The sequence below is a fragment of the Sphaerodactylus townsendi genome, linkage group LG02, assembly GCF_021028975.2.
Source record: "Sphaerodactylus townsendi isolate TG3544 linkage group LG02, MPM_Stown_v2.3, whole genome shotgun sequence".
NCBI classification, from domain to species: Eukaryota; Metazoa; Chordata; class Lepidosauria; order Squamata; family Sphaerodactylidae; genus Sphaerodactylus; species Sphaerodactylus townsendi.
In genome coordinates this window covers 53649912-53664250 of record NC_059426.1, presented here as the reverse complement: position 1 = coordinate 53664250, position 14339 = coordinate 53649912, and the positions used below count along the sequence as shown (strand labels likewise).

At 48.2% G+C, this 14339-nt stretch overlaps 1 protein-coding gene across 2 annotated transcripts in view; it reads right to left on the bottom strand.

The window, feature by feature from the left end:
• The window catches only part of DPP10 (dipeptidyl peptidase like 10), a 709371-nt gene that overhangs the window by 265739 nt on the left and 429293 nt on the right, over positions 1-14339 (bottom strand). For both annotated transcript variants that reach the window (XM_048483325.1, XM_048483324.1), the window contains exon 3: positions 5657-5752. In XM_048483325.1, coding sequence (XP_048339282.1) covers positions 5657-5752 — 96 coding nt within the window. The remainder of the gene's footprint in view (positions 1-5656; positions 5753-14339) is intronic.

Below are 14339 nucleotides of genomic sequence, written 5' to 3'. Positions count from 1 at the left end.
GATTGTTCAGATTGGAGGCAAAGAAGGTCCCTGATCGGAGTTCCCAGTCTCCTGAGAAGATCCATTGAAAAGATCTCCTCAGCTTCAGATGCAAAATTCTCCTGGAGTGAATGCTTTGTCTGCTCGAAGCCAGTCAGCTTGAATGTTCAGATTGCCCTGAATGTGCTGCGAGCTCTACGATGGAGATATGTGGAGTCTCTGCCCATTAGCAAGAAAAAAAGCAAGGCAGAAGCTTCCCTCTGTAGGGCTGATGACCTGGAACCTCCCTGTCTGTTCAAATGCTACGACTTGGCTGGCCCGTATTGTCTGTCGAACTAGAACATGGGCTCCTACTAGCAAATGTTGAAAGCATTTGAGGGCTAAGCGAATTGCCGCGGCTCCAACACATTGATGTGGAGATGGAGTCTCTTCTGTGAAGCCAGGTCCCCTATGAGTAGGGATGCCCTCTGAGTGTAGCTCCCAACCTTGAAGGCTGGCATCAATCTGAGAACATCCCTCTGTTTGGTGGAGAGGTATCAGAAGGTCTTCCGATGTTTAGAATTGGAATAGGTCTGTGAGGGTCCACCACAACAGGCTTTGATCTTGGCCGGCCTCGGTCACTACAACCTGCTGATGGTACATTTTGTTGGAAATAATTTCCCTGAAAAGGTAGAAGGAGATCTGCTGTAATGGTCACTGGATCTGAACCATCCCCACTGAGGCTGGCTTCGGAGTAGGCTTCCAACAGGCCCATCAGGCTGTGTAGAGTGAGGAATGGAGCATTTGTTTCCTGAGAGTGAAGAACTTCTGCATGTATCTTGGTCCTCAAGGGTCCGTTGTTTCATGCTTGGAGGGACCAGAATCTTACTGCACGACTGGAGTGTCTAGGATGAAACCCAGATGTTCAATGCGTTTGGACTGGGTTTAAAGAACTCTTCTCCATACTCCTGTTATTGATTCTAAAGAAGCCGTGTTTCTCTAAGCATAGCAAAGGTCTCCTGAAACGTCTGAAAGTGCTTGATCCTGAGAGTTTGATCGAATCAAGATATATATCGTCCAGGTAGGGGTGCAGTCTGATGTTTCTTTCCACTGAAGGCAATACCACTAAGTTGATGAGCAGTTTGGTGGTGAACACTCTTGGCGCTGAGTGCAAAGCTAGCCTGAATAGAGAGCCCTGAATTGAAAATAGATCTTTTCCTAAGCCAAATCCAGAGGAGATTTTCTGTGGCCCTCGAATATGGGTACATGAGAAGATAGGCTTAGAGCTAGATACGATTGAAGTGAGAACTTCGTTGGGTTGCAAGGAATTCGGCAATGGAGCAGGAGTTTCCATTCCTGAAGTGTTTTAGTTTGACAAATTGGTTTGGCGATACTTTAAATCTAGGTGAGAATTGGAAACCACTCCCCGTTTTCTGGGTACCGTGAAGAGTATGGAGTGATTAGACTCCCTGCTCCCCTCTGTTCGATGGCACATGCTCCACAACTTCTATTTCCTATTAGATGTGAGATGGCTTTTCAGCTTTCTGTACCTCTTTCTGGAATTTTTGGATAATGGGGACATCATGCCAAACGACTTGGAGGGAGAGAAAGAAACTCTATTACATATCCCGAAGTTACTATCTCCAGGGACCAAGCATCTGTGTGTGTGAGGGAAGGATCGCCACTCCTGGCAGAAATTTTTGAAGTCTTCCTCCCCACTTCGCGTGGGAGGCTTGGCGTCATGCCTTGGATTGGCGTTGTCTTGATTTGTAGCGATCGGGAAGCTGGATTCTTCTTGTATGGGAATCCTTTCTTGTTCTGGTGTGGAGTCCTTGGTTTCCGTACAGGAGGCGTCGAAAATTGTCTCTCTTAAACTGGTTGGCTCCCTGTTTAGGGGGCGAAAATTAAAAAAAGTTAAGAAGGATGGTTTCCTGTCAAAGTTCTGAGAGGGCTTTGGCAGGTGCTTAGGACTTCTCCTTAGAGGGGTCCGCACTAGAAATTCTTTGAGGTCTTCCCCAACTTTTACAACACTTTCTCCCTGGAAGGCGCATTTCTACAGAGACCATGGCTTTTAGATCTCCAGTCAGTCTGCGCCACGCTCCTCAGCCATAGCAGTCTCGTAGCAACTTGTGGAAGAGGCCATTGAAGAGCGTGTGCTGAAGAAGGTGACAGCAGAGTCCTAGGGTGGCATCAGCGAAGCCGAAACTGGCAGCCTTCAACATCCTATTGTTGAATTCCCTCTCTGGCTTTGGTGCTCCGTGGGAGGCAGAATCTCCAACACCTTCCCTTGCCCAGGCGATCGATGCTCTGGAAACAATCGAGGCAGTGGCAGAGGCTCTGATGGCCATGGCAACCCGGCCCATTCGTGAGTCAGCTTTTTACAGGAATTGCTCTGCCCTTCTATCTTGTGTCTCTTTGATTTGTCCTCTACCATCCTTGGATGATACAAGACCTGAGCTCTGCAGCAGCAGCTACTGGAGCCATCTATAATCGGGGACTTGTAAAATATTATTAGCATACGCTTAGAGTAAAATCATACAATTTTTGCAAAAAAATGGGGGCACCTTCTGTTAGCAGCTGGCTTTTCCCATTGATTAATGACATTGTGTCTCAAAATATTCTAAGGAAGGGAAAAACCTTCTTGGAATCAGGGGTTGGAAGGAAAAAATTCCCCCCATCTCCACTTGTGTATGGAAGTGGATTCACGGCTTAGAAGAAGACCCTCTCCACTTTGTGCTTCCCAGGTGAAGCGCAGCAACTTGCTGATTTAGATAGCAAATATTGATAGTCATCCATCAGAAACAGGCCCGGGAAGATTGATGCAGTAACCTTCATTTTCCCTCCAAGATCCTCCTGATCTGATAGGACATCCCCTCCTCCCTACTGGGTGGCTCTGAATCTGAGGAGTTGCCAGAGGGTTCAGGAATTAATTTTTGGCCTTACTTTTAAGGCTGCCTTAGATTTGCCATAGGGAGTGCCAGCTCTGCTTATTATCTTTAAGCCCTTGCTTGGAAAGGGTTACTATGGGAAGGCTTAGCAGGGGTTCGGCTAGCTGGGCAGATGGTTTGAGGATCTCTGTAAAGTTCTAGCATTTCCTCTCTGCATAGCAGCTCTGCTTTGCTGCAGTGCCCTTTAAAGAATTCAAAAAAGCTCAGATTTTAACTCTTTCTCACCGAGAGCTTACCGCCCTCACTCCAGTTCCAGCGGAACCTCCCTTGTCTCCTCATTTTGGCGGCGTGGCCAGAAACAAAGCGAGACTCTGGGACACCAGAGTACGGTGAGGCTGGAGCGGAGAGGGTGCGCGCATGGCTGCTGGCAATGATTTTTAAGTGCTCCCCTCGCTTTGAAGCGCCAAAAGCTCCGTTGCGCCACGGGGAGCCGCCACGTTTGCGGTATTTAGCAACTGCCGGGCTAGCCCGCGACTGCTTCCTTCTGTGGCCCTCACTGCACTGCTTGCTCCCAGGCTGGGGAGCGTTTCGCAGGAACCTTCAAGCTGTCTTCCTCCGAAGACAGAGCCTCCCTCCATTTCGGCATGTCTCGTGCTCTGCGGAGGGGAGGAGGGGAGGAAAAAAGGCGTGCGCGCGTTGGCGCCAAAAAGCCTCCAACGCCGAGGTCTCTTCTCAACGGGACTGCTTGGAGGGCAGGAGAAGCTGGCATTGCCGTTTGAGGAACAAATTGCTATCTGCCAACTGCCAGTCCTATTCCCAGCTCTGAAGAGTTGAAAAAAGAATGAAAAAAGAATGAAAAAACAAACTTCAGTGGCTGAGTAACAGCCACTGAACCTGCTCTTCCTGAGGCAGGGAACAAACTGGGAGAGCGAGAGAAGAGCCCGACCTCAGAAAGAGGAGGAGCCCGGGAAAATTTTTTATTAACCCCTGCCTTCCTGAATGGAGGTCCAAACTACCCAGATGTCCTCTTGCTCAATGGAGAAGTGTCTATTCCTTGAAGGCCTACACACTCAAATATCTTTGAAAAAACTATGACATTGCTCAGGAAAACAGTGTGCTGGATAAAACAATGAAAGAGTTTCTTTTTTCACTCAATTTCACTCAATTCTCCTTATTGCTATATCCCTATGTTCACTCATTGTTTTTGTTCAGGCAGATTCCATGATGACCAGTCAGGGTTGCCAACTTTAGGTGGGGAATGGATATTTCTTGGAATTACAACTGAACTTCTGACTTCAAAGTTCAATTCCTTTTGAGGTAATAGCAGCCTGGAAGTACAGGTTCAATGGTATTATGCCATGCTAAGGCCCATCACCTCCCCAACCCCCACCCTCCCAGGTTTCACTCCCAAATTTTCAGGAATTTCCCATCTTGGAGTTGGCAACCTGATCCCCAGTATAACATTTTTAGCAACTTCTTTCCTTTTAAACTGCAGAAAAACTGGTTGGATCCAACATTTTATCACTTACCAAACACCATATATAGAACTTTTATATTATCTCACATCACCTCAGACACAATGCTTTTCAGTAACCATTTCACGTATTCAAACACTTTGGGTCAACTGCAAATCAGTTGGCTTAGAGTGGGGTACTTTCTGCTTGGGGTTGCAATGTAAATGATACACCATTCCAGATTGATCTTTACAGTCAGATCCTAAGCACGTTTACTCAGAGGAAAGTTCCGAACTGTTAAGTGGAACTTTCTTAGCTGACAAACATGTAATTTCACCATAAATTTATAAATATTGTATTATATGTGGTATTTTCTGAGACTTAATGGTTAATGGGTTATCTTTCTTCGAAGTGAGACTTCTTTCAGTTACTCTTGAATCTTATTCCAATGCCAATACATAGGAAACTACAGCAGTTTCAACCACCTTTATTGCTGTCAATCATCAGAGGTCACTGAAGGTCTACAACATACACTAAGAGAAACCACAGCCTCATTATCAAACACAAGACTTTCCTGAGGCCTCCCAATACAAACCTTGGGAAGGGACTAGAACCTAGCAGTTTTAGGAACACTTAAAGATATACACACATGCATACATCACTTTGTAATAACTGTACAAATAAAATGAAACATTACAATTCCAGACTAGAACACAAGAACTAGGATATATTTACTAGCAAAATTCGCAAACCTGCTCATGCCTTAAAAGTTTCAGGTCAAAACCTTTAACTGCTACAATGCACAGTAACCAACAAGGAAAGTTGAAAGACTTAGCTTACTCCTAGGGTTTTTAGAATAGTGATATTGGGAAGAAACCAATAGCTGGAACTGAGTTACAAGCACCCCTAAAAGTGTTTATCTACACTTATACAATCAAGGAAATATCAAACCACTCTGTAACTTCCATACCCCATTACATGATACTACATACTTGCTACTACACTTACTAACCCTGATTGCTACTAACCTGCTCCACTAATCAGCAGCAGAAGCTTTCCTTTCACAAAACACAAAATACAGTTTATGTCTGAATCTCAAGAGTTAAATGTGATTACTACAATTGCCACATTGCAACTTAAGCATCTGATTTTTCATTACATAGTGTCTTACCATTAATCTTTTCATCATTTAAGGCCAAGAAAAGGAAGTTCTCAAACTGTGTAAGTTCTCACACTGTGCAAATTAATGTTTAGGATAGAAATGGTGTAATTAAATGAATGAAAGCTGAGTTTATCCAAATGTTCCAGATTCCAAAAAATTACTGTTTAAAATAGTTAGCATCAAGAGGGACATACCATTAATCCATTTAGCTTCTGGATTGTGAATTACAAACTCTTTTCTGAAGAGATCTTCCAGAGATAATCTGGTTTCTGATGAATTTGACAGTTCATCTGAAGCAAAACAAAAGTTGTAAACCAAGTCATTTATCTTTGTCACAAAAAAGAAACATACATTTGTACTGGAATGCATATTTTTATATATATATTCCATGTACAGTTACATCTGCCCATAATGGCAACACAATCATAATTATTTATTGATCTAATAGCGCTGTGTGGCCCCCATCTGCAGATATCTACACGATATCCTCATGAACACAAAATAGATTTTCCTGCAAACTTAGGGCTCCCTTAGCCACTTGCCCCCCTTACTCACCCATGTCAGAAGTGCCCCTCTCATCTTGCCTGCCCCTGCCCTGCCCTCTCGCACCACCTTCTACTTGGCTTATGTGCTTTTTCACTTCCCTGGTACAGGTGATCTCTTTCTTCATTTCCTTGCTACCTGCTTGCCCTGATGACTCCCCTTCCTTGCAGCAGCAGCAGAGCCTTTCCTGACTTCTTTGCTTACTCATGCCCCATCCTGGGGTTCAAAAAAACTGGGGAGGTGGTATGGCTTTGTGCTGGCACATTTACCCCCTCCTCTGCAAAAGGGGCAGCTGCACCAGTGCAGGGAGCAAATGTATAGGCATTTAGCTACCTCTCAGCTCCATGGTGGCAAAACCCAGAAGTCGAGGCCACTGCAATGCTGTGCATGGGAGGGGGATTCCCAGGGGTGGAGCCAACGTTAGTCAGTTTTCACCTGGGGTTCAGGGCTGGGAGTATGAAACCTCAGAAACCCATTTAGCCCTTTAGAGGGCTTTCTGGCAGCAGGTTTTTTTTAGTATTCCCTGCCTCCCTGTGCCACTGGAAAGCTCTCTGGAGATAGCAGGGTGGTGCAGAAACAGCACTGCCCCCAGTCACCTCAGACTTTGAATGGGGCTGCCTGTCACTTCATTGTGTACCTATTTCACTTGCTTATTCGCTTGCTTGCCTCCAGAAGTAGTCTTGGCTTTCCCATCACCTTATTTATCTCTAAAATGTCTGCTTTCATGATAAAATCTTGGCTATTTTCCTTTTAAAGTTAAGTCTGGGGGATTTAAAAAATCCCCATTACTTTATTTCATTTTCAGATTTTTGTACAAATTATTGTAGACTTGTGACTTCCAGTGCATAGCCCTGTTCTGAGAATTTTTTTATTCACATTTTTGCCATGTTCAGAATCAAATACAGTAGGAAACTGTTCAAAAGTCAGTTATGATATATAGTTTTATTGTAATACTGCACAACATACACAGTTGCCAATAAAATGTAATGCCTTCCTTTATAAACAATTGTTAAGTAATATTGGTCCATTCTACTCAGCACGAAAAAGACTTCTATAGGAGAGTAGCGCGGGGTTCCTCCTCCCTCCCCACGGCAGGGGCGGCCACAGCGCAGCCGGCAGCCGGCGCTTACTGTAGCAGCCTTATGGCGCTTGACATCCCAGAAACTCGCCGAGCATGGCACCTTTGTGACGACCCCGCTTTGAAGCGGGGTTAGAGTAGGGGAACGTCCTGGAGCCTGGAGATGCAGCTGGCGCTGAAACTAGCAGCGGCATAGGGGGGATGGAAGGGAGTGGGGAAAGGCCCATAGACAACAAAAATATAAATTAAAATTAATAATACTAAATGCTTAACATCTTACTACATTGTCTTTCAGAGGCGTATTTAGGGAAAATGTAGCCTGGTGCAAAATCTGAGTTCCCCCACCCCACATGTCCAGGAGTGGGCAGCACTTCCAAGTGCTCAGCATACAGAAGAAGAAGAAGAGTTTGGATTTATATCCCCCCTTTCTCTCCTATAGGAGACTCAAAGGGGCTTACAATCTCCTTGCCCTTCCCCCCTCACAACAAACACCCTGTGAGGTAGGTGGGGCTGAGAGAGCTCCGAGAAGCTGTGACTAGCCCAAGGTCACCCAGCTGGCGTGTGTAAGGAATTCCAACGAGGCAGAAATAAAAGGCTTTTGGTTGAAAGACCATTTATTCAGACATCTTAGAAAGCTCATACACACGGCATGACTGGAATGGGGACTCCCGCTTAAACTACAGAATATAACCCCCTTGTCCCATCCCCCTCCCGGGTGCCATACTCCAGTCCCATTCTCATGAGGCGGAATTCTCATCTGCGTTATGAGATAAGCCCTCTAACAGATGTGGTTGCTTTCTTTCGCGGATTCCTGGCCCGTCGCCACGTGCCAGGGAACTCAGTCCAGGCCAAACGGCTGTGAAGAGATTCAGCAGCACTGAGATCTTTACACTCTGCCTCTCCTAAGAAAGAACCCTTCCCCGGTTTCCAGTGGGAAAAGCGGTGAAAGAGCAGAAATAAGGGAGGGGCATTGATATGTTTTCGAGGAATAGACCCATTGATTATGGCGAGGAGGAATATCCCACCCAGGAAACTTAGAGTATTGCAAGCGATTCGCGATTAAAAGCGAGGAGTCCAAGAATAAGCGTCAATTTCACTTAGTGCTTGTGGCCATCAATTGCTATGAATTACGGCGGGGGTTACTCTCCAGAGGGTTGGCTGCCAGGCATGCGGAGGCGGGAGCCTCCTTGAGCAAACTGGAATGAAAGAGAGCTGGGATGGATATTAGCTTACTTGGAATTGAGGCAGTTCTAAGCGAGCAGTAACATCACATTGATCACTTTTGTAATTCCTAATACCGGACCCACGAATTTCTTGCCCAGTTTTGAATATTTGTGAGCGTCTCTAAGATTGCTTAGTAGACAAATAAACCCAAGCCCCCACAGCGTAAAGGGAAGTCAGAACGATGTTTATCCGCCTGAAACTTTTGTGAGTCAACCGGTTTGTTGTAGGGCAGTCTGGACTGTCTTCCACCCCTCAGCTTCAGGGATGTAATCCATTGTTTGAACTCTGGAGGATGTAGCAAGCGCCTCCGTGGGCAGTTGGGGCAGTAATGGTGGGAAAGAACGCCCAGACACAATTTCAAAGGGTTTTCTGTGTGCTACAATATTAAGAATGGCATTGTTGTAGCGTACTCTGCAAATGGGATTAACTTCAAGCTCCAATTGTCTTGATGGTAGTTAGTGTAACAACGTAAATACTGCTCTAGAGTTCTATTCGTCCTCTCCTCTGATTCACCGGTCACTTTGAGCGCGTGGTAGAGGCGGCAACCACGAGGGTGGTTCCCAACAAGCCCAGGAAAGCCTTCCAAAATTTGGAGATGAATTGGGGCCAGCGATTCCGGACACCACCTTAAGGCGGAGTGTAAGCGTATTATAGATATGTTGAATAAACAATCAGCGCCAATGTTAGGGGCAGAGGGAATGGTGGTGCAGGGGATAAAATAAAATGTGCTTGTTGTTTGCAGAGAACAGGTCCACCACTACCCATAAAACCCGAGTGTTTCCCCTGGCTTTCCGGCAAATCCGTAATAAAATCCATTGCCAAAATAACCTCCCAGGGACGAGGAGGCAACAGGAGAGAGGTTTTAAAAGGCCGTGGGGTTTTCCCGGAATGGACTCTGAAAGCCTCAGCGCCAGAACCGAACATCCCTTGATATAGCAAGTCTCAATGTTCTTTAGCAAGCATGGCGCGCCACCAGAACTGGCGGCCAGCGGGCCAGATGTAGCGCTTTTGAGGAAGCCAAAATGTCCAGCCGACCTGGCATCGCGTGGCAGGCTTCGGAGAACCTGCTTTGCGAAGGGGAGGCACGTACCAACATCCACCCACGTTTCCAAACGCCATCCTCCAAAGCGTATCCTGGGAGTCTTCAACTTCCTCCGCTGGAAGTTCGGCGGAGCCCGCCTACCCTCGAGGATTCCCCGCAGGGAAGGGGAGACGATACCGGAATGGGCGAAGGGGGAGGAGGAGCGGAGGTCTGGTGACTCCTGAAGTGACAGCCATGTACCCAGCTGGGAGGGGGAAAGCCGCGGTCTTTAACGCTAGGGATATCTCGTAATGCCGAAGAACCGCCCCCCTCCCCGGGAAGGCGGAGACGAAGCGCATCAACCAAGTTTATTGGTTTTTTCCAGGGGAAAAAATGGACGGTGAAGTGAGAAGGCGGGAGAAAAATCCAATAGCCCAACGTAGCTGCTTCGCGGACATTTTGAGGGGGTAAGAGAGGGCGGCCAAATTTTTATGATCCGGACCAAACTTGGAAGGGTGTTTGGCCCACTCAAGCCAGTGTTGGCACGCCAGGTACGCATAGCGCCACCTTGATAACAGCAATCTCTTTATCTCTCTACGGTCCGAAGTTGAGCTCAGGGCCAGAAAACTTTTTTTTTGGATAAGAAGTAAGCACCACGGCACCAGTTTACCATCTTTATTTGCATGCAAGAGTGGCTGCGCCGAGCGCCTGTCCCGATGCATCCACGTGAACTACTGAAAAGGAAGGTCGGGGTCGGGTGTTTCAGAATGGAGTTCGGTAGTGAAAGCTGATTTTCAGATGCTGGAATGCCGATTGACATTCACTGAGACCAAGGGAGGGCGAGCCCCGGGCTTAGCAGCCTGTGAATCCTTGCGCTTTGGTGCGTACCAGAGATCTGTGAGCCCGGAAGGGCCAGTTTAGCAAATTGGGGTATAAAATCACGATAGAAATTGGCAAAACCAAGGAAGGATTGCAATTCTTTTCTGTTGGTAGGGGCCGCCATTGAAGTACAGCGTCTACTTTTGCAGGATCCATTTTAAGCCGTCCGGTGAGATCCGATAGCCTAAATATTGTAAGGAGGACTAATGAAAACAACACTTTGACAATTTCGCGAAGAGAGAGTTGTCAAGTAAACGTTGTAACACCTCTCGAACCAGGGCTTCATGCTCTTCCATAGTTTGTGAATAAATCAAGACATCATCTAAGTACACGACCACCCCTTTATATAATAAATCTTGCAAAACCTCATTGATTAGGGCCATAAAAGCTCCGGGGGCTCCAGCCAAACCGAATGGCATTATTAAGTATTCATATTGTCCAAATTTAGTATTAAACGCTGTTAAATGTTCCTAGCCTTCCGCAATTCTGACCCTGTAATAGGCCTCTCTTAAATCCAACTTAGTAAAAATCCGGCCCTTGCCCAGTGCATCTAAGAGGTCTTTGATTAAGGGCAAAGGATATTTATTGGACATGGAAACAGCATTTAATCCACGGTAATCAGTACAAAGTCTCAAGGAGCCATCTTTTTTCTTTACAAACAGAACAGGGGCGGCATGGGTGTGTTTGGTGGCTCGTCGTATGAATCCGCGAGCCAGATTCTTATCCAAGAAAGCACGGAGCTCCTTTTCTTCTGTGGGGCTCATGCGATAAATTCTACCCTTGGGCAGTTGAGCTCCAGGCTGCAAAATGATTTTGCAATCGGTATCCCTATGAGGGGGCAACTGATCGCATTCTTGCTCCTGAAACACCCTGGCCAGATCTTTATAAGCTTGTGGGATATCGGTGGGATTAGAAGTCACCGACGTGTGTAAGGCGGTGGAAGCCAGCGGTTCAATGTCATTTGGAGGCGGGTTTTCCCCCCACTTCATGTGCTCCCCGCAGGGGGGGTCAGTAAATTCTAGAATTCGCTCTTTCCAAATAATATTTGGCTCATGTAATAACAACCATGGCATGCCCAAGACAATGGAGTGTTTGGCCACTGGAGCAAGAACGAAACTAATTTTTTCCCAATGGTCAGCGCAACGGAGCAAAACAGGTTGCGTTTTGAATCGGGCCGGGCCTTCCGCTCCAAGTGGGCTGCCATCCATTTGAGTAAACGGAATGGGCTTCACTAGGGGAATTCGGTCTAAGCCAAGTTCCTCAGCTACCTGCGGCCGCATTAAACAGTGGGAGCAACCAGAATCAACGAGGGCGGAGGCTATAATACGTGTATGCTTGGCGGGGTTGGCTAAAGAGGCTTGAATAGTATTGGGCGCGCTGCCTTCACTCACCGAATCTGGAGTAGGACCCATGTCCATGGGCGCCGAAGATAGGCAAACCGCCACTTCCCCCTCCTCGAAGTCCTCCTCGATGGCGGCTTTGGACGAGCCTGGGGGGGAGGCCCAGACTTCCGTGGAGGCTTGGCAGAGGGGGTGCGTGAGACCGGAACGGCGGGCTTCTGTTTTTTGGGGCAGTTGGCAGCCAGATGGCCAGGACCACCGCAATAGAGGCATAGTCCCAAACGACGGCGGCGGTCAGATGTGGTCTCCGTGGAGACGGCTGGGCTTGGTTTGCGAGTTGTTGGGGCAACCGTGGTGGTTTTCGGACGTGGGCATCCCCCGGCACGAGCGTACTCTAGACGGGCTGCTACTTGTGATCCCAGATTGATCCACTCAGCGACGGTGCACGGGATGCGGATGAGGAGAACTGTCTCCCGAAGTTTGGTATTCATAGCCTCGAAGAAGTATTCACATTTCATGCGTTCAGGCCAGTCAGGAGGAAGTTTAGTAGCCGCCGCACGAAATTCACGGGCAAATTCAGCAAAAGAACGGTTGCCCTGCTGAATGGACTTTATGGTACGAATGGCTTCGTTTTCAGCATCCAGATCTTGGAAACGGGCACGTAAGGCTTGGAGAAATCCGGCCACTGTGCGAGTATCATCAGCCTGCAATTCATAAAGAGTCACAAACCTGTCAGCAGCCACCCCATCCAAGACGGACCCGATGTCCCGTATCTTTTCACGTTCAGAACGATACAAATCATCAAATTCCTCCATATGTGCGTCCAGTTGCAGGATGAAGTAGGGGAGTTTAGAGGCGGTCCCGTCGAAACGGGCAGGGATGGGGGGCCTATAATATCCCCTTTCAACAGCTCTTGGAGCCCGCTGGGGCTGTGGTTGCAACGGCAGGGGCGGTGGGGCTGGGAGAGCAGGGGCCGGCTGAGTTACCACCGGTTGAGGAGGTAGAGCGGGACCCTGCACCGTCGTTCCTCCGGCGAGAAAGGAGGCAGCTGGGATTGAAGTAGGACCTTGCAGCATCGACCCCATGGCAGGGGGAGCGGTGGTAGGCGCTCTGGTAAAGGTGTAAGCTCCGGCCCGGGTTCTTGCCATCGTATCCCGCTGCCTCTTCAGCTCTTGCTCCAAGGCAGCCAATTCTCTTTCTTTGCGAGTTAAGGCATCTTGATGCGCATGTAAGGCCATTTTTTCACGATCCAGTTTTGCTTGTTCATCACGTTGAATGGCCGCCGTCAACTCGCTCTGCGTTTGGATGGCCCTAATGCTTTCGCGCTGGCGTTCCAGATCCAGCTTGGAGTGATCCAAGACCTTGTCATGGACCGATAAGTTCTGCTGATACTGCCGTTACTAGCACGCTTCTTTGGCCAGTTCAGCTCGAGTTGGACGCCTTTGGCGCTTGTTGTTCTCGGTCCCTTTGCAGGCATTCCACGATCTTTTGCAGCTGTTCGCGTTCCTCCTCCCAGAGTCTGCGTTCCCGGTCCCATGCCTCTTTAGCATCGCACAGTCTGGCCACTTCATCGTCCCAACTTTCTTTGGACGGGAGGGGAAATAAATCTGGATGGGGAGTCAGGTCTTCTTCGGATTCCTCCTCTCCGGATGGTAACTCCTCCAGTCCTCCGACGGCTCCGACGGCTCCATGGGGCGCCTCTGGCACATCAACTGCTACAGGCCCGGGGGCTGGAAATCCGGATTGGGAACCGGCACGGAAACCCCTCCCGATCACCGATCCTGATCTCGTCAACGTCCCGGTTTCGACTGTGGACTTGGGACGGGCCCCGGTGCTATGCCACTGGGGATCCTTGGGAGCATCATCGAAGTATGAGTCAAGGAATCGTTCAATTGACTCCTGGGTGGCTGCATGAAGTGTAGTCAGACCCATCTCTTCCGAAACAGGTTGCATCTGGGGTTTGTAATCCACACGGAAACGGGTAGAGATCCGATCCACAGGCGCTCGATCCATAGACAGCGCCCCAAACGACTCATGCAAATCCACATGGTCACATCCGCATCCCTCATCCCAACGAAGTAGGGGAAGACTCATGCTGGGACGAGGACGGGAGAGAGTCACCAGCGAGACCCGTTCCCCCACTGGTTCCTCAGAATCAGGAAGGGAAGGCTCGGAACCCTCTATGGGGGCTACCGCGCCTTCCACAGTTTCAGGAATATTCAATCTCTGCATGTTAAAACACCAGAGATCCACTGAGTGTTAAAAAGAAAAATAAAGATGGATTCCAGTCATAATGTAAGGAATTCCAACGAGGCAGAAATAAAAGGCTTTTGGTTGAAAGACCATTTATTCAGACATCTTAGAAAGCTCATACACACGGCATGACTGGAATGGGGACTCCCGCTTAAACTACAGAATATAACCCCCTTGTCCCATCCCCCTCCCGGTGTCTCCAGTCCCATTCTCATGGGAACGGAATTCTCATCTCACGTTATGAGATAAGCCCTCTAACAGTGTGGTTGCTGCGGATTCTGGCCCGTCGCCCGTGCCAGGGAACTCAGTCAAGGCCAAACGGCTGTGAAGAGATTCAGCAGCACTGAGATCTTTACAGCGTGTGTGGGAGTGTACAGGCTAATCTGAATTCCCCAGATAAGCCTCCACAGCTCAGGCGGCAGAGCTGGGAATCAAACCCGGTTCCTCCAGATTAGATACACAAGCTCTTAACCTCCTATGCCACTGCTGTTCCAGTGGGTGGGGAAGGCCCTGGTGCAGTCCAGTGGGGAGGTAGCAGA